Source organism: Anopheles coluzzii, chromosome 2 (genome assembly GCF_943734685.1).
Source record: "Anopheles coluzzii chromosome 2, AcolN3, whole genome shotgun sequence".
In the NCBI taxonomy this organism is placed as follows: Eukaryota; Metazoa; Arthropoda; class Insecta; order Diptera; family Culicidae; genus Anopheles; species Anopheles coluzzii.
In genome coordinates this window covers 36,309,270-36,328,410 of record NC_064670.1, presented here as the reverse complement: position 1 = coordinate 36,328,410, position 19,141 = coordinate 36,309,270, and the positions used below count along the sequence as shown (strand labels likewise).

Genomic DNA, 19,141 nt, shown 5'->3' with positions numbered 1-19,141 from the left:
GAAGGGAGCTTTTGTATTGCCAAGAGGAGAACGGTAATGTGCAATGGCAACAAAACCTTCCTGGCTGCACCAGGAATGAAAATTGCTGTGCTGACTGCTGGCTGGTCCGGCGGCTCCTGTCTTCACTCGCGGTCTGGTAAAACGCGTTTAATGAATTACCACCGCCAACGGCGCGACAAGCTCGACTACCTTCCCTAAAGGAACGGTGAAAAACTAACTCTTTTCAGTAAACACATACACGTGCATCGACATTCGATGTACCACACAAGTGGGTAATCGAATAGTGGGTGCCACACACCACATACACACACTACACTACACACACACACACACACACACACACACACACACACACACAAACACTATAGGGGGAACCGCACAACCTGCGGGCAAATTGCACATGGCGCGCGTGGCCCCACAGATGGGGTTGATGACGCAGAGCGATGGCTTTTCTTCCGCCCTCACTGTGATTCCAGGTGGACTGGAAAGTGCGCCGAGCGGCAACGTGGCAATACGCTTTTGAATGCATAAATAAAATAAGGCAGAATTAATTTTTCCCTCACTCGCTGGCAGAACACTTTCTGTTTGTGGAATGGAGCGCGTGCGAACAACAATACAGGCACACAGGCAGGGACGGAAACACACACACACACACACACACAGACCGAGACGGCAACGAAGGAGGTTAGGAAAAAACGGAAGGAATAAATTGTGGCATCCTTCAACGCCCAACGGTCCCCCATCCCTCCCCACGGTGTGTGTGTGTGTAAGGTGTTGTGTGGGCTAAGAATTATGTTGCACGAATAAACACACTCTTTTACAATACACTGCCGCGAAACACAACAACACAACGCAAACACACACACACACATACAATGCTCCATTGAGCGGTACACGGCCGCAGCCGCGGGTAACGAAGATGAAACGATTCTTTCGCAAAAGGGCAGATCAAGACGGCCGCGGCAGTGAGCAATGGTTTTTAGCGGTGTAAAAGCATCCCGTTGGAATGCTGTGGAACGCGCCACCGTGTTACGATCTTGCTTCTTATGCCTTTCTCCAACCCCTCCAAGCCACTCACTCTTTCACCCCGGGAGCTTGCCGTGGCTACAGAAAGGCGGAAATTCTAGCACGGAACACTTTCGTGAATATTTCGTTTTTCGCTTTTGTCATGGCTCGCTGGGCAACGCCACTACACACTTCGGCTCGAAGCGACCCACTTTTATAAGAAACTAACAGTACGCTGTGGGCAGTAAAGGAGGATCTTTGGTCGGTTGTAATTATTCCACTTTAAATTGGTTTTTGGTAGCGGTCTTTGGCACCCATACCCGCAAAACCCATACAGCAACACTGCTGTTTGCCGTTATTATCACTTCTTCGTTTGTTTTCACAGATTTGCCGCGCGGGATTTGCATAAAATTGCACTTTTGGCCGTACGATGGTTTCGTAAAACCCGGCTGAATCACACTCCGTGCAGGGATTACTGGTCTGATGAAATAGTACACACAACCACACACACACACTGCCTCCTGTCCGCACTGGGGAGAAGGGGGTAAGGGAAAGCGAAATCACCTCACTGTGATACGTGATGCAAACAAACCCTCATGTAGGGACAGATAGCGCGGGCACACGGGTAGATATGGGCGCTTGTACCGAAGCTTCTGCGTGTGCGTAACTGTGCAGTGGCAAAGATTGGCGTCCTGTCGGTGGTACGGTTTTCGCTAGACTGACTAACAAACATCGCTGCTGCGCGCGGTGAACGCATCGTAGCATGCTGGTCCAGCTGTTGTGACTCGGCCCGCCGGCGTGTTCATCGGAAAAGCCCCAAACAAACCGAAGCCATGGTGATAAGGGTGGATGAATTTCGGATGAACCGACCAACCGATTCACTAAAGGGGAAGCGAAGCGCTTGGGAAAACGGTCACAATTGCAGTTGGAAAAAAGGTATTTGATGAAATTATATTGTCTAACAAGAGTTTGAACAATGTTTTTGTTAGGAAATATTTCTAGTGCTGAGTTGAATCAATTTTGGTAAGTCCTGTGCTTACCGTAATGCTTTGCTAGACTGCTTAGCTTCCTGTTTTTGACCAACGGAATAATGATTTGTTTGCTAGTCTCATTTATTGTTCCTGATGTTACTTACTTCTTATTGTTTAATTTTGATTCCTTTGAAGCTGGTTAAGACATTTAGAAAAAATCGAACAATAAATTATTAGATTTTGAATGATTGTCTCCACGCGTTATAGTGAATTATTTAAAACAAAATATATGTTTGACTATAAGGTTGCATTGGACTATTATTTGATAAGACCAACATATTTGTGAAACGGGGAAATCGTTTATCGTTGGCATGTAACAAAGCTTTTGAATAAAAATATATATATAAAAAAAACATAAAGCAAAAACAAAGTTAAGTAAATGGTCTTTCCTATCAATGAAACTCACACAGAATGTATACGCATAAGCATAGGTTTAACATATTTTAAATACAGTGAATCCTCTCTTATTTGACACCTCTCCAATTTGAAAAACCTCTCTTATTTGAACATTTTGCACAGTCCCTTGAGTCCAGTACATTTTTGTTCCTCTAATTTGGAAAACCTCTGAAATCTGTGTCCCTCTTATTTGTGTATGGTGTTGCTATGGTTATTGGAATGATGTATGCTCAAATTGGCAATCCTGTTCGCAGTTTCCTATAGCAACAGTTAAGGCTGCATACTAAATGTTCTGTCTCTTTCTTGTCTTGTATGGACCTTTCATTCACTTTCAACCTCTGAAATTTGAAAACCCCTCTTATTCGACAGTCCCATCGCCTCTCAAATAAGAGAGGGTTCACTGTATGTCTATTATTAGGATAGAAAAAATAAATACTAATCACCATTAGCTGCTTCTAATTAAAAAGTCTAAATAATTACAACTAAATAATAAACTTTAAAAAATACTTTCTTCTTCTATTTGGCGTAACGTCCTACGCGGACATGCCGGTCTATACAGGCTTTCGAGACGTAATCCATTACCACGCAGCCAGATAGTCATCAATCCTTGCAACGGGGCGACGGTCCATTGTAGGCTTGAACCTGTGACGGGCATGTTATTAAGTCGTTCGAGTTGACGACTGTGCCACGGGACCGCCCCTAACAGTTTAACATAGCATTTTACACCATGAACACTAGTGAGAATAAAACATGTGACAAATTGTTCAAAATCGCATCAAAGTAATGGTTACAATATGCTGTATAATAGTTAAATAAAGAAACATTAAAATTTAGATGCATAAGACGACAACAAACAAGTCTGTTAAGCCATTATTAAAATGGTTCATAAAATGGTTCAAAAGCTACTGTAAATATCATAGGAAGGCCTTAACAAGGTCTTGAAAAAGAACATTATAGCTGAAAGTAAAATTTTATGATTTCATACTTTTTCACATGAAAGTCCCACAGTGCAGTCCCACACGAACACGAACACGATGAACACACGCCATACACCGCCAAGCGTGTGCTTATCTGTTGCTTTCCGCGCGCCCCTAAAGCGAGCGCAAACGTGGCCTACAAAACGTGGGTTCATCCAGGTGGGTGGTGATGTTTACCACCCGAACCCCCCCGGATACCGTACCATAGCATCGCGCGGAATGAACACCCAGCGGGAAATTTCGAACTGCCTTCGTCTTCGGGTGCGTTATCAGCTGTGCAAACAGGTTTTATCGGCGTGCAGCGAAACGAAGGGGTTGCAGCAGCAGGTTTTCGCCAAAGTAGGTGGTAAAAAGTCGAAAGGTAAGGTGATCTGTTGAAGTGTTGATGGGGAGGAATTCATTTTTTTTGTTGGTACCCATTTTTTACGTTACTAATTTGGCCATGCTCAAGCCAACAGGTGACACAATTCAACTGCACAGTTTCACATTTGGTTGAAGGCTGGTTGCTGTTGGTTTACCGGGTGTGTTATCAATTCAAACTGTGAAAGTTTCACAACAAAAGGGCGTTTGATAAACGGCAAACATGAAGCAATTATACAAAACAAATACGTGTAAATTTACCTCAAGATAGTAGGTAGTTGACTGGAACCGTATCAAACGAGTCGGAACTCATTAGTTGAATCGAAGTCACTATTCAACAGCGCAGGGAGCGCAATTGTTAACAAGCCAATTTTAATTCGTAATACGCGCCACTAAACCCACCGCCAATAACACAATTTGCATGCCGGCATGTCCCCAGGTGCACACATACCATACCTGGTCGGCCAGGTTGTTCGTTCGCCGTTCGCCGGGTATTTCGAATCCAAATTGCTGCTTACACAACAAACAAACGCGTTGACGTCACGCTGAAAAGCGTTCGCCAAGCAGCGTTCGGTTCGATGGCTGACTTGTACGCTTGATACGCCGTACAGGTAAAGCAGATTAAGCTAAGTAAATAGGCAAAATCGGCAGGAAAACGGGGTGCTATTGTATCGTGATGCTTCAGCAAAATTGATTCATTTGCTCTGGTGAAGATCGAATCCGATTTCGTGCGGATTCTACGGAATCGAATGAAAAAAACAACCCCGGATCAGCTATGCCGCGATGCAATAGCTCGGGAGCAACGGGTAGAATTGTCGACCAGAAAAGGGAAAATTGGAAAATGTCATGGAAAATGGAATATGTGTGTCGGTGTTTGCGTGACATGTGACGCTGTCCCTGAGCTGCCATGTCATGACATAGAACTAATTTGTTTGTTTGCAATTATGCAGCAAAATGTAGGAAAAAAAACACGAGCATATATAGAAGCTTCTATGTAATTTGAAACAATATAATTGCTGTCCAAAACAGTGGTACTGCAATTAATCGATATACTTGTTATGCGTACATCATGTTGTTGATTTCTTTTAATGAACAATCAATGATAATTTATTGCCTTTTGCTATGGGGAGGGCGGGTAAAAAAATATGAAATAGATCAACCGTTCAAATGTCCCTCAATGCTTCATTAAACCTCCGTTTGTGCAAACTTAACGCGAACCATTTCAGGCCTATGATTTTTGGGGGGAGGGCGATAGTCATTTAATTTTAACACGCCCACAACACCCACGCTAACGGACGGAGCGGTACGAATTGCACGATCCTTATCGATCGAATAAGCAGCGCCCGTTGCGCCCAGGATCCGAATGGGCAGGGTGGCAATTAATGGGTCTGTCAGTCAAAATTTGCATATTAATTTATGACCGTGCTTTGCTAGTTGTCGAGCCGGGGTCAATCAGACGGGTGCCTGGTCGGTACAGGAAGGCAGAAAGGCTGTCAATCGACCCTTTCAATCGGATGTTACACTTTTCCGTTACAACGCTTGATTTCGATGAGCAGTAACGGTTTGTCGAAAAGGGAATCACAACGAAACCGGAAATGTCAGTAGCAGATTGGAGCCGGTGGATTGGTTATCTGCAACGAAACTCACCACAGGATACCGAATTAGTGCACTCCATAACAATCTTTACCGTCGCAGAATCTGATCCTCTCTCTCGTTAGCAGGACGGAGTGAAGTCGGCCCAAAAGTAAATGGTATCCAATTTGTGTCCTTAAATTTTAGCGGAACAGCATCGGGATGAGGAATGTGGCAAGTTGTAGTTAAAAAAAAAAATCCCCACGGGAAGATGATTTCTAACTTGCTTGCCAAAGCGAAGCGATTGTGTTACACTACTGCGCTTCACAAACTCGGCACGGAGAATTGTAAATGGAGAAAATGGATACTTTTTCACCGAAGGGTATTTCGGGTAGCACAGGATGAGGGTTTTTACCCGTCCTGGCAAATGATGGAATGCTACGGGAATGCTTCGTGGAAGGTATCATATGTAAGGTAATCACATTTCTTATTTACTGTGTAAAGGGAGTTTTTTTTTGTCTGAATCGAAACGAAAAAATCGTCTTAAAACGGAAAGATACTATCAGTGTTTGGAACTGTTTTGTGATGAAAGTGCCTTAAATCACAAAATATGCCAAAAACCATATCAGTCGTTTGTGTAAAAGCAAAAAAGGGTTACAGAAACTAGTAGATTTGTTAGTGTTAGTAATTAACTTGTTTATATTTGTAAAGTCAGCTGCTTCATTAATGGGAAAGTGAATGAATCTGCATACACATACATGAACTCTTTCAAGGTAAATAAACACTTGAATTCGAATTCTACCAGAATCAATAATATGCACATGCAGACGAGTGTGTGTATTTTTATATTTTACCTTTGCTCTTTCTGTAATCTGACAAACTCCACAGTAACTAACTGTGTGCATGATTGATCTCTTTTTAATTTCCACGATTCGAGTAATTGTGCAGCGGCAGCATACAGGAAAGCTCACAGTAACAATAATCGATATCGTTTCCTTTATTCTTACTGTGCTGCGTTCTGCAAACTTTTCGACACTTAATGAAAATAAATGACAACACGAGCATAGTGAAGTAAAAGCGAAATGAAAATTGAGCGTCATTCCGGGATGAAAAGTTTCTGGTACGAAACAATTCCTATTCGTGCACTAGGCAGCATAAAACGCGAATTAAGTTAAATTCCTTTCCAAGGTACTATCGATAAGAATGTGACACGCGTGACGCGATGCTATGGGTGTGAAATGATTCGCTTGCGCATGAGACTCTTATGAACGGTGGTATGCGGCGGCAATAGGGATGTTATGCTTTCACGCTCGCTTTTAGTCCATTAATTACGTGCAGTCCCCATCGTTAGACCGCCACTTCTGGCAAGTCAACAAAACGCTGACCGAGAAGGGCAGATTCAGCACCGTCTGCCACGATGATGAAAAGACGTTGACTAATTAGATACCCGCTTCAGTAGTGGTTCATCCATTACTGTCTCACCTACCGATCCGTCGCATGGAACTGTTGCGTGCAGTAACAAGCCAACTAACTAAATGGCACAGTCCACATACAGACGGTCACGTATTAAGGGTACGTGGTAGAGCCTTTCCCTTGTAGAAGGTACCGTCGTCGTCGTCGTCGTCGTCGTCGTCGTGGCAGAGACCGTGGTTGAAGCCTTATCAAACCGTATTTAACCTGCCGTTGGAGCATGGCCAAATGATAAGCACAATCATTCCGATAACGAAGCGTGTGCTTTGTTGGGGTTGTATGTGTGAGCGGTCACAGCGAAGGTGGTTGCGTTGTATCGCAACTGCCTTAAGTTCAATTTGGTATCTTTAGCTAACTATTGCACGCCTGTTTCAAAGGCTGTTTTATTAGTGACTTGGCATCGCAAGTATGGTATGGAAGATATAACTCAATTGAAGTTAAAGATGCTATGCTACTAATTACTGTTTTGCACCTTAATCTAATCAATTTAGATAACAGAAATGCCATTTTGAAATCACATCTATTGTGACACATATATTTGAGAAATTACTTTTCCAAAAGCAGGCGACATGTTAGCAAATATCACCACTTAGTCCCAAAACAGTATTTTCCATATAAAAAAGCGGGGTTCGTTCCATTGCAAAGCCATATTAAACTGTACCGATATGTGTGTTCGGATCTTCAGAGCTACAATCTACGACTGAGACTTACATTTTATCGCGCGTTTTAGAAATAGTACACAAAAACAAAAGCGAAAGATATGCACATAGCACAAGGTGAAACGTATTTTCTCCCCGTTCACTTAGGATATGAACTGTCTGGTAAGCAAGAGCATCTTATCTCATCCCACCTGCCCTTACCGTAGTGTATATTCCACCGATTTCATACCATCCACCAGCACACGGCACATATGCTCGTCATTGTTCCGCATAAAGATTACGACCGTTCAGCGAGCTGTGGTGTCCATCAAGGCGTATAACGCGCACCACAACAACACCAATCGCGAGTAGCGTTGGTTTCGTTTCTCTTTAAGAAGACAACATCGTCATCATCATCATCAGCATCTTGATGGTAATGGATGTGCTATAAAGTTGGAGCACAAATTGTTGCATTTGTATATTAAAAAATGCAACTCACAATAGGAAAAACCCGCTCCTTTTAACGCGCTTAAAAGATCCATCAGTTCTGATGCAGCTTTACTCATAAAGCGCTAATGTATAAAAAAATTTTTTTTTGGAGACATATTTCCACTGTATAGATCGAGCTGCAGCGTTGCACACAAAATAGATGCATTACTGTAAATTTCACACAAAAACAATGTGCACACAAAGCCATTCACTCTACTCTTGTTGTGTTGTTTGCGTATGCTTTTCACCATAAGACAATAAACGCGAATAGAGAGCGGCTTCACAATAGGACCAATCATTTCACCTGATCGTAGTGCATCAGAGCAAACGGAAATGCTTGGTGGCAAAGTGTTTTCTCTTCGTGCCATCCGCGTCTCTTGCCATCGATCGCTGCTCTCTCCGCTGTATTGTATGGATGCACTATCGCGCAATTGCATGGTAATGGGATGCTTTCCTGCACCTTACGCTGTCCCCTGGGAACTACCACCACCCGGTTGCACAAAATCCCGTCAAACTTTATATCATCTTGTCTCGTCGCCTTCTACAATCCTGAAAGGCACCCTTCTCAACGAAAGCTCCTCCACTTTCCTGTCGCCATAGGACAACGATTGCGAATGGATGGAAAATAGCGTCTTTCCGGCATTCGCAGCTTTCATTCGAATGTTTTATTCCCTCCGAACAGATCCTTTATAAAATGGGTACAATTGAAAGCCAAAACCCGAGTCTGTTCATCAAGTTAGACCCGAGCTCGTCATAGAAATAATCTCGAACAAATATCGGTATTGAAAACCGTTTCTGAACGTATATCGTTTTAGAAACTGATCTTGAACCCATACCGGTCTAGAAACTGAGCTCAAACCAATATCAAGTCCTAGACTTGGTCTGAGCCCATACCGCTGCTGGAATTGATTCAAATCTTATATCTTACTTACTTACTTACTTATTCGGCGCTACAACCGCTTTGTGGTCTTGGCTTGCCTTAGGAGTGTCCGAAACCGCTCACGGTCTTGCGCCTACGTCTGCCAGTCCGTTATCCCGGCCTTAATGGTGGCAGCCTCCACGCCATCTTGCCCCCTCAGTTTGGGCCTACCACGCCCCCTCTGTTATTTGTTATTTGTTATTTATTTATTAAAATTCAACGGACCGCAAGTGGCCCACTTGAAGCGAATTCATTTACATTAATTCATTATAACATAGTCACATTACGGTCATTCATTTGTCACGCTTAGTCTTAAGTAACATAATTAACATGTAAAAGGTCGCACGACACGAATACTGTTCAACAATGCGGTGCGCGACATGTCAGGTTGATGACGATCACAAATGACATTAAACTCACGGCACATACGAATAAACGGATCAGAGGAGCCAAAGCGAGTGCGGCGTTCCTCCACGTCAAGTAGCGATCTAGCTCGGAGCGATCTCGGCGGGACATACATGTTGAGCCTCGAAAGAAGCGCGGGCGAGTCGATCCGATTGTCAAGAAGTCCCGCGACAAACAGCCTCTGAGCGTTGCAGTTCCGCTGCTTCAGCGTCTCGATGCCAAGCAACGCACAGCGTCCCTCATAGTCAAGTTGGACACTCCAGGAGCGCAAAGCGAACCGCGTGAATTTGCGCTGGATCGACTCTAAACGAGCTAGGGGACGAGCAGCTGTAGGCCACCATACTACAGAAGCGTATTCTAACACTGTGCTTGTGGACGGCCTAAAAACACTTTACGGGCTGGGTCTTTCGTTTTCATGCGTACAACATGGCCAGCCCACCGGAGCCTGCGTATCAACTGCACGATCTTGATTTTGATCTGTACGAACTTGATGCGTATGTCACGCCTACGTAAGTTTGGATTTGTTATTGGTAGGGTCGCTTATGTTGGCACCATCAGTTTGGTCGTTGCCTAGTTTATCTGCAATCCGAGGTTCTCTGCCGCCTGCTCGATCCCTTGGTAGGCTTCTGCTACATAGGAGAGTCACAGACCAATGATGTCTATATCATCAGCGTATGCCAGGATCTAGGATGACTTATAGAAGATGGTTCCCGTAGTCTCCACCCTCGAGTCGCGGATGGCCCTCTCTAGCGCCAGGTTGAATAGGAGACAGGCAAGCCCGTCCCCCTGGCAGACCTTTGGTGGCAGCAAAAGGCCCTGAGAGTTTTCCATCCACCCTCACCTGGCAAGTGACGTTGGTCATAGTCATTCTAACTAGCCTTATTAGTTTGGCCGAGATTCCAAAAGAGCTCATAGCGTCGTAAACTCATATCGGTCCGGGAAATTATCCTCAATCCTTACCCTTACCGAAATAAGGAAATAACCCTGACCGGTCATGATAACTAAATCCAAAGCATTGTCGGTCCTAAATCTGATCCTAAATCGATTTCGTTCGTAAAACTAAGCCCGAACCAACACCGTTACTGGAACCGAGCACGAAACCTTATCAACCAGTTTCTGAACCGATCACGAAACCATACCGATCCTGGAACTGATCACGAGCCCACACCGGTTCTGGAACTGATACTAAATCTATACCAGTTCTGATATTTTCACTGTGCCCATTACGGTCCTGAAACTAACCCTGAAGTAATACCGTACCTGAAACCAATCCTGATTACACATCGGTTATGGAATTGGTCAAGAACCGATCCTGGAGCATATCGCGAGCCCATCTAGATCTTGAAATTGTTCCTATTTTTTGTCCTTATATCAATACTGTAGCTGTAAATTGTCTCTGTCATGCAACGGTTCACAAACATGTGCCGGTCCGGAACCGAAACTGTACCTACTCCATTCCTTCAACTGATTCTGCTACCAAACTTGTCTATAAACTATTCCCTGCAGCCGTTTTTTTAATAAATTCGACGAAGATATTCAGCATAGAAATAAAGTCATACAAGTATCGAGAAAGTAACAAAATTAATAATCTCTCGTTGTAATTTATATAGTAGAACTTGAATGTGTATAGCGGAATAAATAAACATTACAACATTGAATTTACCATTTTAATTAAAACGGTGAGAGCATTCTTTTACTGCAGCCAGTCGAGCGCAATAGAAACAGAACCATTTGCTGCAGAAAACCTACTTCCATTCCATTGGGTTGCTTCAAGAAAAAAAAAATCAAAGAGCATCGTGATAAGCCACGCGCCTTGTGGTGCTGATTATAAAACAAACATTCCGATGCGAGACATTTCTCACTTACGGCGGAGCGCTGGCAGTCAAACCATTCGTTAAGCCTCTACATCTCGACAGATTTAGCAGAGAGTGATTAGCATCTTCGCTCACTGTTAAGCGCTGTAGAGCGTCCTAAATTTACCGTCTGCGATATGGTGCCACTGCTGTGAGTCGCAACTTCTCTCAGTGTACAGTACACTGCGCACAGTTGCACGCTCGGTGGCGAGTCGAGAGGCTGCTACGTACGGTACGGTGCGTTCCCCGGTTGGTTGAAACACCATGTTTACTACGCCGCTACTGGCCGGTCTAGAGGCGCACCGGGAACGGATCGGCCAAGCAGCGGGGCTACTGACGGTCGCCCAGTACCTGGCGGGATGGTTTATTTGTAGCGACATTAGGCGCCGCGGCACATCGGCCGGCGTTTCACCGCTTCGCTTCATCGGTGGCTGTGGACTGTGAGTAAAGCAATGCAACGCTTTGGGATTGGCATTTTTGATTTTTCAATACCGTACACTTCCAGCTCCATCCTTCAGCTGCAGTACTCCGAGAAGCTTCAAGCACCGGCACTCATCTGGACCAGCATTTTCACGCTGGCCTTTTCGCTGCTTTACTCACTGTGGTTCTGGTGGTACACGCCTCCGAGCGGGCGAGGTGCGCTCTACCGGCTCACGGCGGCGGTGGCGACTGTTACAGCTGGTCTGTACGCATATGGCGCCCAGGGCAATGGTCCCGACGTGATGTACCGGCTGGGCATGGTACTGACCGTGCTGGCACTCGCTTTCATCGCCCTACCGCTGGCTCAGTTGGTAAGTTGGCGGAAAGTGGAACGATTTAGCAGCTCTATCTAACCGACGGTACCACGTTTTGCATATTGTTTCGCACCGACAGCGTTCGATTATTCGCGCCAAAAGCAGCGCCGGGCTGCCCCTGCCTGCAATACTCGCTTCCACCGGTGCAACCGTGCTGTGGCTTTTGTACGGACTGCTCATCAACAACACGTTCATAGTGGTAAGACTGTTGGAGCACAGCACCGCCGTCAGTTTCATTCGCCATAAACGCCTTTTTTTATACCGCACGACAGGTCCAGAAAATCATAGCGATGGGTCTGTGCACGGTTCAGCTATCGTTGTTTATCATTTATCCAGCATCCACCAGCAGTGGTGGTGAGAAGAAAAAGCAAAGATAATCCCCTGGCGGGCCGAGTGGGTTTGGTAGAAAAATCCCTTTTCGAAGGAGGGATCTTGCTGAGGGTTGCGAGGAAGCGGAAAAGCTGTCCAACTGGCTGGACTACGATGATAAGGCGCATCGTGTACGCGAAACGAAATCAGCGTTTGCTACAGATGGTTGTGCTACAGATGATGTGTTGGTGAAAGGGTGGTTTTTTATAGACAACTATTGTATCTGGCAGCTAACAAAATTTTGGTTTTTGGTTTTAGGTTGAATTTTATAAAGGGTACAAGTGAGGCTCTAATGGCAGTAAACACACAAAAACGTTTTTAGAAAAGATAGATTGACATTAAATACAAATAAAACATTCTGCCTTAACAAAATTACATTCAAAACGTGTAGTCCACCCTTTCAATCTTGCTGCGTATCCTACAGCGTAAAATGATGTGGCTGCGTATGAGACAGTACATTCGAACAGGGGCAAGATAAGATAAATCGCGACCGTGCTCTATACAAACTCGAAACAAGTAAAACAAAATCTTCTCTGCTCAAATATCAACAGAAAATGCGCGTTTTATACGCGCTCCCGGTTTCAGTTTCAAACTGTCATCTTCTTTTTCCACGTGCTGGTGAGCGCACGACTGTAACTTTGCGCACCGACGGCCGCCGAGAGTGGCTTCCAAGCACGCAATAGAATACGCGAGCGCAAACATGCTACCTCATCCCGATAGCAAACGTGCAAAGTCACGGCCGCTGCAGCAAATTGTAATCGATCGTCAAGCGTTTCAAAGATTTAGGGTGAAGGGGTGTGCCCGCCTGGCGACGCGCAAAGCGAATAGAGATGCGCGACAGCTGTTTGCGTGAGCGCTTGCTGTACCACAAACACAGCAGCACAGTGCAATAGAAACAATCTCCGATGCTCCAATGCTAGATTCGACCGTCGGGTCGGGTTCCTTCTGTGTCGCTTAGTGTATGTGCGGTGGCAAGCGAAGTAACATCGCGCAGCAGCATAACACGCGCTCTGACCTTGGAGCTTGGGAAGGGTGGTTTTTGGTGTTTCGGTGTCGTGTAGTGTGGGGAAGTGAATAATCAACCATGGAGGCCATATCGGAGGCGCTGCAGCCGTACAAGGAACAGGTGGGCATGGCGGCCGGCATCCTCACGGTGGGACAAATGTTTAGCGGATGCTTCGTGTGCAGCGACATCCGGAAGAAGGGCACTACGGACGGCTTCTCAGCGATGCCGTTCGTCGGTGGTTGCGGACTGTAAGTGGCAAAAGTGCAGTCGGTTTGGTATCGCGAGCAATCGCTACAATCGGATTGGTTCTTCTCCGCAGCACTGTGCTCTTCCTGCAACACGGCATGCTGATGAACGATTCCGCCATGACCAATGCGAATCTGGTCGGTCTGACGATCAGCCTGGCCTATGCCATATTTTTCCTACTCTACACGCCGCCCACCGGGCGGTCTAGCTACTGGCGACAGGTCGGCGGAACGGCACTGTTCACGATCACCCTGCTGGGGTACGTCAAGGTGGAGAACCCGTCCGTGGTGGAGGATCGCTTCGGCATGATCATTACCGTGCTGATGCTGGCCCTGATCGGGCAGCCTTTGTTCGGCCTGCCGGACATCATACGCCGCAAGAGCACGGAGGGCCTCCCGTTCGCCATGATCCTGTCCGGTACGATCGTTGGGCTGAGCTGGTTGCTGTACGGTGTGATTTTGAACAATGTGTTCGTGGTGGTAAGGAGTGTTTTGTCAGTAAGCAAGTAAGTAGTGTGGTATGTTAATTTTTCGGTTCTGTCCCCGTTCGTTTTAGTGCCAGAACCTGGCTGCCGTTACGCTGAGCGGCATTCAATTGGCACTGTTTGCGATCTATCCTTCAAAGGCAGCCCCTCCGAGCAAGAAGCGCGAATGAACCAAAAGTATTGTTAATGGTAATACAGGTAAAACAACTAGGATTAACTGTCAGCAGCTAATGAAATTAGCTCATTCCAAGTGATTGCTGTTACAAAACCGCTGCATTTATAATGCAATTGCCTAAAAACGCAAGAGTGAACCATTGCATTAATGCAAGTAAATGTCCGTACACAAGAAATAACGAACTGGACGTGCTAAGACTATTTTGCAATAAATCTTCATCTTTCAATAAATAAAACAAAAAAAGGTAAATAGTAAAACATATGATCCTAAAAGTATGCTATCTTAATTCTCATATCACCTATAGCTCTCGGCAGTGTGACATTACGTAGCGATAGATTGCGGCAGTTGATCGCTACCTAGGCCTAGGCCGATCAATTGTTCGTCATCAGCGGGCGGACAATTGATTGCGATTGTTCGTCGATTACAGCGAAGTGAAGGTGCAGTTGGGAGAAGGCTTGATTGTCTTCAACCTTCTCGATCATTTTGCATTGGTTTTCGATTTGAACAGTACGATTGCTGGTTTTATTTCACAAACACTACACTGCATTCGGGTGGATGGTTTATTCTACGATCGCGTTGCTCGGTTTATTTTATATTTGAAACATTTTATTTGGTTGTATTTGTTAATGTAGACTTTGTTATAATACCTCCTTATAATGTTTTATGTTTATTTATGTTTATCTCTCCTATTTATGTTTTTGTTTGAGACACACCTAGGTCCTTGTTAAAGTTACAACACATTTTTCCATGGATGTGCTTTTTGCATTACGATGTGGACAAAGGTGTTGTCCCATCGTTGCGGGAATATTTGCGTGTCTCGTTATTGTTTTTATAACAATTGTTCAATAGTTACTTGTTTACTATTTTGTCCTCAAATGATTTTTGCTTTAATAGTTATGGTGTTGCCTATTTATATTGTTAGTACATTAGATTGAATGTTTCATTTATTTTATTTTTTTCGTTTGTATTAAATTTCTCTAGTATAGACACTTTAGGTGCAGCTTCAATTTGATTATGTTTTAATATTATAAGTTTGTTACTCGTTTGTATTTTACACGTTGGAGTGTTGTATGTTTAATAATTTGAAGTATTTTTATTTAGTTTTCTTTTTAGATTGTAACATATTTGGCATATTAACTGGTTATGCGGTTGGAAAGTTTTGTTTTTTTTTTTTAATTCAGACTGGATCGCTGGGAATTCAAAACGGTTGATATTTGAACAAAATGTTAATGTCGGTATTGGATGGGTTTTCTTTAAAGCAACATTATATCAATCTGATTTTTATCCGGGTTTGATTGTTTATTGTTAAAATATGCCAATATCTATATATTGTGTTAATTTCATTTCCCACTTCCTCCATTCAAATGCGATTTATTTCGAAATGTGAATTGCCATATTTATCAACTTTTATTTATGATTTATGATGAGCTTTCATTTAATATTGACACAGCACGTTTTATGTATGTATGATGTTGCAAGATACGAGAATAAATGTCGAGCTAAATCATCGTCAAGATAGAGAGAGAGGGAGTTTCGTAGTTCCAACCGCCTTTCTAACCGGCGCAGTACATAATAAAAGAGTGTCCAAAGCCGTTGTATTTTTTGTTTGTAACAACCTACTGCTTCTTGTTAGTCTACAAATGCAGCTGCATCGATTATTTGATCGATGGAGCTCGGTCAACGCTACCCTGTATCGCAATTTTACTTCGATTGGCGCGCGTACGGTGTATGGCGATAGGAAGAACGAGGATCCCGAGCGGCATGATGCTTCAGATCGATTTGCTCACGCGACGAACTTCCACTGTACGAGGCCGGTTTCCACGATCGATCGCTCATCGATGTGGTGCTTGGTTTGGAAGGAGCTGGCAATGATGTTGGATGAAAGTTTAGATATGTTGCACGCATTACAATGTCGGTTACGAATTAGCAGGGTTTGGGTTTAAATATTGTTCGACGAAGCACATACAATAATGTTTCGTTTTTATAAAGGTCATTGTTTGTGGGATTGTTTGTTTTTTTGTATACATCGAAAATGATTATTCGTTTTGCATTAAACCATTAGTACTTACCAGAGTATGAGCTGGATTCGCGGCAATAATCCCGCCGATATTCATCGTCGTAATGGTTACTATCGTATTTTGATCGAGGCGGTGGCGGTGTTGGATGGTAGTCGTACGAGGATTCGTAATGTTCCCGGTCATATCGTGAATCTTCGTATCTTAAATTTGTAGAGCTGAAATGTAAACAAAACATCATTTAATTCAGATGAACGAACGAAGACGTCCGCCCTTCTGCTGGAGGAAGTCCATTCGTACCGTGGCATGTGTGAGTCCTCCAGCGCGGCACGCGCTTTGTCCAGAATCGAATAGATCTTTCTTTGCGGAGGATGCGTCCGTGACGAGGCGGGTACCGGTGATCTGGGCGCTGGGTCATCGTGTGCTGCATTCGCGTGCGATGGCATCGTTTTTCGGTACCCTTTCTTAACCGGAAAATCACATTCCGGATCTTCCAGCATTTCCCGCAACTGTTCCTGCCGGATGAAATCGTTACTGTCCGGGATGAGGAACTTTCGTACCTCGGCCAGTGCGTATGCAATGCGGGCATGCGCTTCCGCCGGCGGCCCAAGGGCATTGATTTCCACGTGCAGATCATCGTTCAGATGGGCATACTTTGGATCCATCGCTAACCGAAGCTCTTCCTCTTTTTTACGATCCTTCATCGAGCCACGGCCCAATATGGCCATTTTGCACATGGTTTCTTCCTGAAGGCGCTTTAGCGAATTGCCCTTTGGTCCGAGCAGTTTGCCGACGAAGTTAAACTTTGGATGCTCCTTAACAGGCACGATTACCTTCACCTGCACTTTGATGGGCTTCTCCCGGTAAATGTCGATGTAGCGTCTGGTGGGTGGTTTACCATTCCGCTGTGCCGTTTCTACCTCTACAAAACCAAAACGGAAAGAGCTAATCAACAGTGTGGGCACTTGAATGATGGCAGAGCGGCTTACCCTGTTCTAGCAGCCGATCGGCGATAGGATATTTGCGATCCAGTGCTATCCGTTCGTTCAGTATGCTTCTGACGTACTCCTGCACCTTTTCCGTTTGCTTGTTCGCTTCCTCCGAGTCATCCTCCGCGTCCATTTCGCGCAGACTGGCGTTACTTTTGCGCTTAAAGTCGCTGGCCTCATCGTTGTAGCCATTCATTTCTTGGTCTGCCATTGTAACTAGAGCTCCGTGGGAGGATTAGCTTGATGAAAACTACTTGTTAAAAGAAGTTTTTTAGTTTGGATACAGTTTTAAAGCCGGAAGAAACGATTAAAGGCACACGTTGCGCGTATTTCTATAACAAAACTGGTTGAGCTATAGCAAGGATGTAAACAAACGCTGTTGTGGTCGATGGCCCTCTGGTGGTCGGTTGCGACACTGTGTTGACGTTTCTCCAATGGGTGCTGGGAGCGTAGGTATGTCTACACGACGTCGATGGTATCGGTAGCTACACGGAGAACATGCGTATGAGCGTTTCTACATACACCGAGACTGCAGCTGAGAGATGGCTGTGAGAGAATTGACAATCGGTTTCTCATGCCGATGTGTGTAGAAGCTCTGAAAAGCGCCGAGATGAGACTTTTAAAATGATGTTGAAAAAATCCATTTTAATCGTGTAAATAACGTCATATAAAATATTCTTAAGGACTGAAGGACATAAGACACAGAATTACACGTGCTTTTCCAACTGCGTACACAACGTGAATTCCTCTTTTTTTTCTCTTTTTCTGACAGCTCGGCCGGGTTGCCAAGATTTTACATTTGTACAAGGTTTGGACATTATTCGGTTGACAGTTGATGTATGAGGTTGACGTTTATGATCCACATTCGCCTACAATCGCTAAAATGAAATCAAAAAAGTTTCTTTTACTTTTTAATAATATTTCTACGATTATTAGACGGCAAAAATGCAAACTATAATTGATCGATCGCTATAAACTGCCAATTCAATTTTTTCTCAGCTCCATCGTTCTTTGCGTGCCGAGGAGAATTCTCTCACCGAAAATGCTGTCAAAGCATGCTGTCAGTTATTTTCTCAGCTGCATTCTCGGTGTATGTAGAAACGCTCTATCGTAAAACGCTTTAATTCTCGGCACTATTTGAATATTCTCGTTGAACACACATGAAGTTAATTACAACTGGTTACGTTTTACCAAAACATTATAAAAATAAAAAAAGGAATTTGTTTTAAAATATACAGTGGAGCGCCGTTTATCCGGGTTCATTAGGACACGTCCTCGCCCGGATATCCGAATATCATGGATAATGAGTCGAATAATATATCTGATCACAAATTCTTGCTTTTTTAAATTTAGCTTATGTTTTGATAAAAAATACCCAGTTCGTATTAACTTCATTTTTCCAAAAGAGAATATTTGAAATATGTCATGAATTACAGTGTTTTTGTTATAATAACATGCTCTGATAACCGTTTTTTTTAAATATTCTTAGAGCACATTGAAAATTTTGTATTGGACTGTCATTTTTCAACAGCACGGATAACCGGACAGCCGAATAAAAGGTAGTCGTATAAACGGCACTTTACTGTATAATGACTGACTCATTATCCGTGTTATTCGAGTATCCGGGTTTTCCTATTTAGAGGGACAAAAATGTACCGAAAATGAAGGGACTGTCAAAAATGTTCAATTAAGAAAATTCAAATTAGAGAGGTTCAGATTAGAGAGAGTTCACTGGATGCTTTCTAGTTGGCACGTTTTTTCTTTCAAATAAAAACATGAAAATGGACATAGATGTAAACTAGGTACAATTGAACAATGTATACTTACTTACTTACTTACTTATCCGGTGCTACAACCGCTTTGCGGTCTTGGCCTGCTTCAGGAGTGTCCGAAACCGCTCACGGTCTTGCGCCTACGTCTGTCAGTCCGTTATCCCGGCCTTAATGGC

The 19,141-nt window shown here is 44.0% G+C and overlaps 4 protein-coding genes across 11 annotated transcripts in view; 2 read left to right on the top strand and 2 right to left on the bottom strand.

Moving 5' to 3' along the window:
* LOC120961071 (AP-1 complex subunit gamma-1-like) overlaps positions 1 to 1,778 on the bottom strand; it is a 33,586-nt gene extending 31,808 nt beyond the window's left edge. For 2 of the 8 annotated variants that reach the window (XM_040384680.2, XM_040384679.2), the window contains exon 1: positions 1,570 to 1,778. The gene's annotated coding sequence lies outside the window, so the exon portion shown is untranslated. The remainder of the gene's footprint in view (positions 1 to 1,569) is intronic. The other 6 variants (XM_040384684.2, XM_040384681.2, XM_040384683.2 and 3 more) reach the window with 3 other exon arrangements.
* A 9,362-nt stretch (positions 1,779 to 11,140) lies between these two features.
* On the top strand, positions 11,141 to 12,653 carry LOC120949780 (sugar transporter SWEET1-like). Its single transcript, XM_040367284.2, has 4 exons — positions 11,141 to 11,555; positions 11,621 to 11,906; positions 11,989 to 12,108; positions 12,182 to 12,653. Exons 1-4 carry the CDS (start codon positions 11,380 to 11,382, stop codon positions 12,284 to 12,286), a joined length of 687 nt encoding a protein of 228 aa, XP_040223218.2. The 5' UTR covers positions 11,141 to 11,379; the 3' UTR covers positions 12,287 to 12,653.
* A 486-nt stretch (positions 12,654 to 13,139) lies between these two features.
* On the top strand, positions 13,140 to 14,450 carry LOC120949782 (sugar transporter SWEET1-like). Its single transcript, XM_040367285.2, has 3 exons — positions 13,140 to 13,532; positions 13,604 to 14,009; positions 14,086 to 14,450. The coding sequence occupies exons 1-3, from the start codon at positions 13,363 to 13,365 to the stop codon at positions 14,182 to 14,184; spliced, it is 675 nt and encodes a 224-aa protein (XP_040223219.2). The 5' UTR covers positions 13,140 to 13,362; the 3' UTR covers positions 14,185 to 14,450.
* Positions 14,451 to 14,741: 291 nt separating this feature from the next.
* On the bottom strand, positions 14,742 to 17,642 carry LOC120949779 (KH domain-containing, RNA-binding, signal transduction-associated protein 3-like). Its single transcript, XM_040367283.2, has 4 exons — positions 17,194 to 17,642; positions 16,505 to 17,126; positions 16,259 to 16,422; positions 14,742 to 16,051 (listed from the first exon to the last, which is right to left on the bottom strand). Exons 1-4 carry the CDS (start codon positions 17,402 to 17,404, stop codon positions 15,891 to 15,893), a joined length of 1,158 nt encoding a protein of 385 aa, XP_040223217.2. The 5' UTR covers positions 17,405 to 17,642; the 3' UTR covers positions 14,742 to 15,890.
* Between the last annotated feature and the right edge of the window lie 1,499 nt (positions 17,643 to 19,141).

What these genes read in the sequence shown, in the direction of transcription:
- LOC120949780 (XM_040367284.2), top strand. Translation starts at nt 11,380, where the DNA reads ATGTTTACTACGCCGCTACTGGCCGGTCTAGAGGCGCACCGGGAACGG. An exon ending in CCCTACCGCTGGCTCAGTTG is followed by an intron (nt 11,907 to 11,988) that starts GTAAGTTGGCGG and finishes TCGCACCGACAG; the next exon opens with CGTTCGATTATTCGCGCCAA. An exon ending in TCAACAACACGTTCATAGTG is followed by an intron (nt 12,109 to 12,181) that starts GTAAGACTGTTG and finishes ACCGCACGACAG; the next exon opens with GTCCAGAAAATCATAGCGAT.
- LOC120949782 (XM_040367285.2), top strand. Translation starts at nt 13,363, where the DNA reads ATGGAGGCCATATCGGAGGCGCTGCAGCCGTACAAGGAACAGGTGGGC. An exon ending in TTCGTCGGTGGTTGCGGACT is followed by an intron (nt 13,533 to 13,603) that starts GTAAGTGGCAAA and finishes TCTTCTCCGCAG; the next exon opens with CACTGTGCTCTTCCTGCAAC. An exon ending in TGAACAATGTGTTCGTGGTG is followed by an intron (nt 14,010 to 14,085) that starts GTAAGGAGTGTT and finishes CGTTCGTTTTAG; the next exon opens with TGCCAGAACCTGGCTGCCGT.
- LOC120949779 (XM_040367283.2), bottom strand. Translation starts at nt 17,404, where the DNA reads ATGGCAGACCAAGAAATGAATGGCTACAACGATGAGGCCAGCGACTTT. An exon ending in CGATCGGCTGCTAGAACAGG is followed by an intron (nt 17,127 to 17,193) that starts GTAAGCCGCTCT and finishes TTGGTTTTGTAG; the next exon opens with AGGTAGAAACGGCACAGCGG. An exon ending in GAGGACTCACACATGCCACG is followed by an intron (nt 16,423 to 16,504) that starts GTACGAATGGAC and finishes TTTACATTTCAG; the next exon opens with CTCTACAAATTTAAGATACG.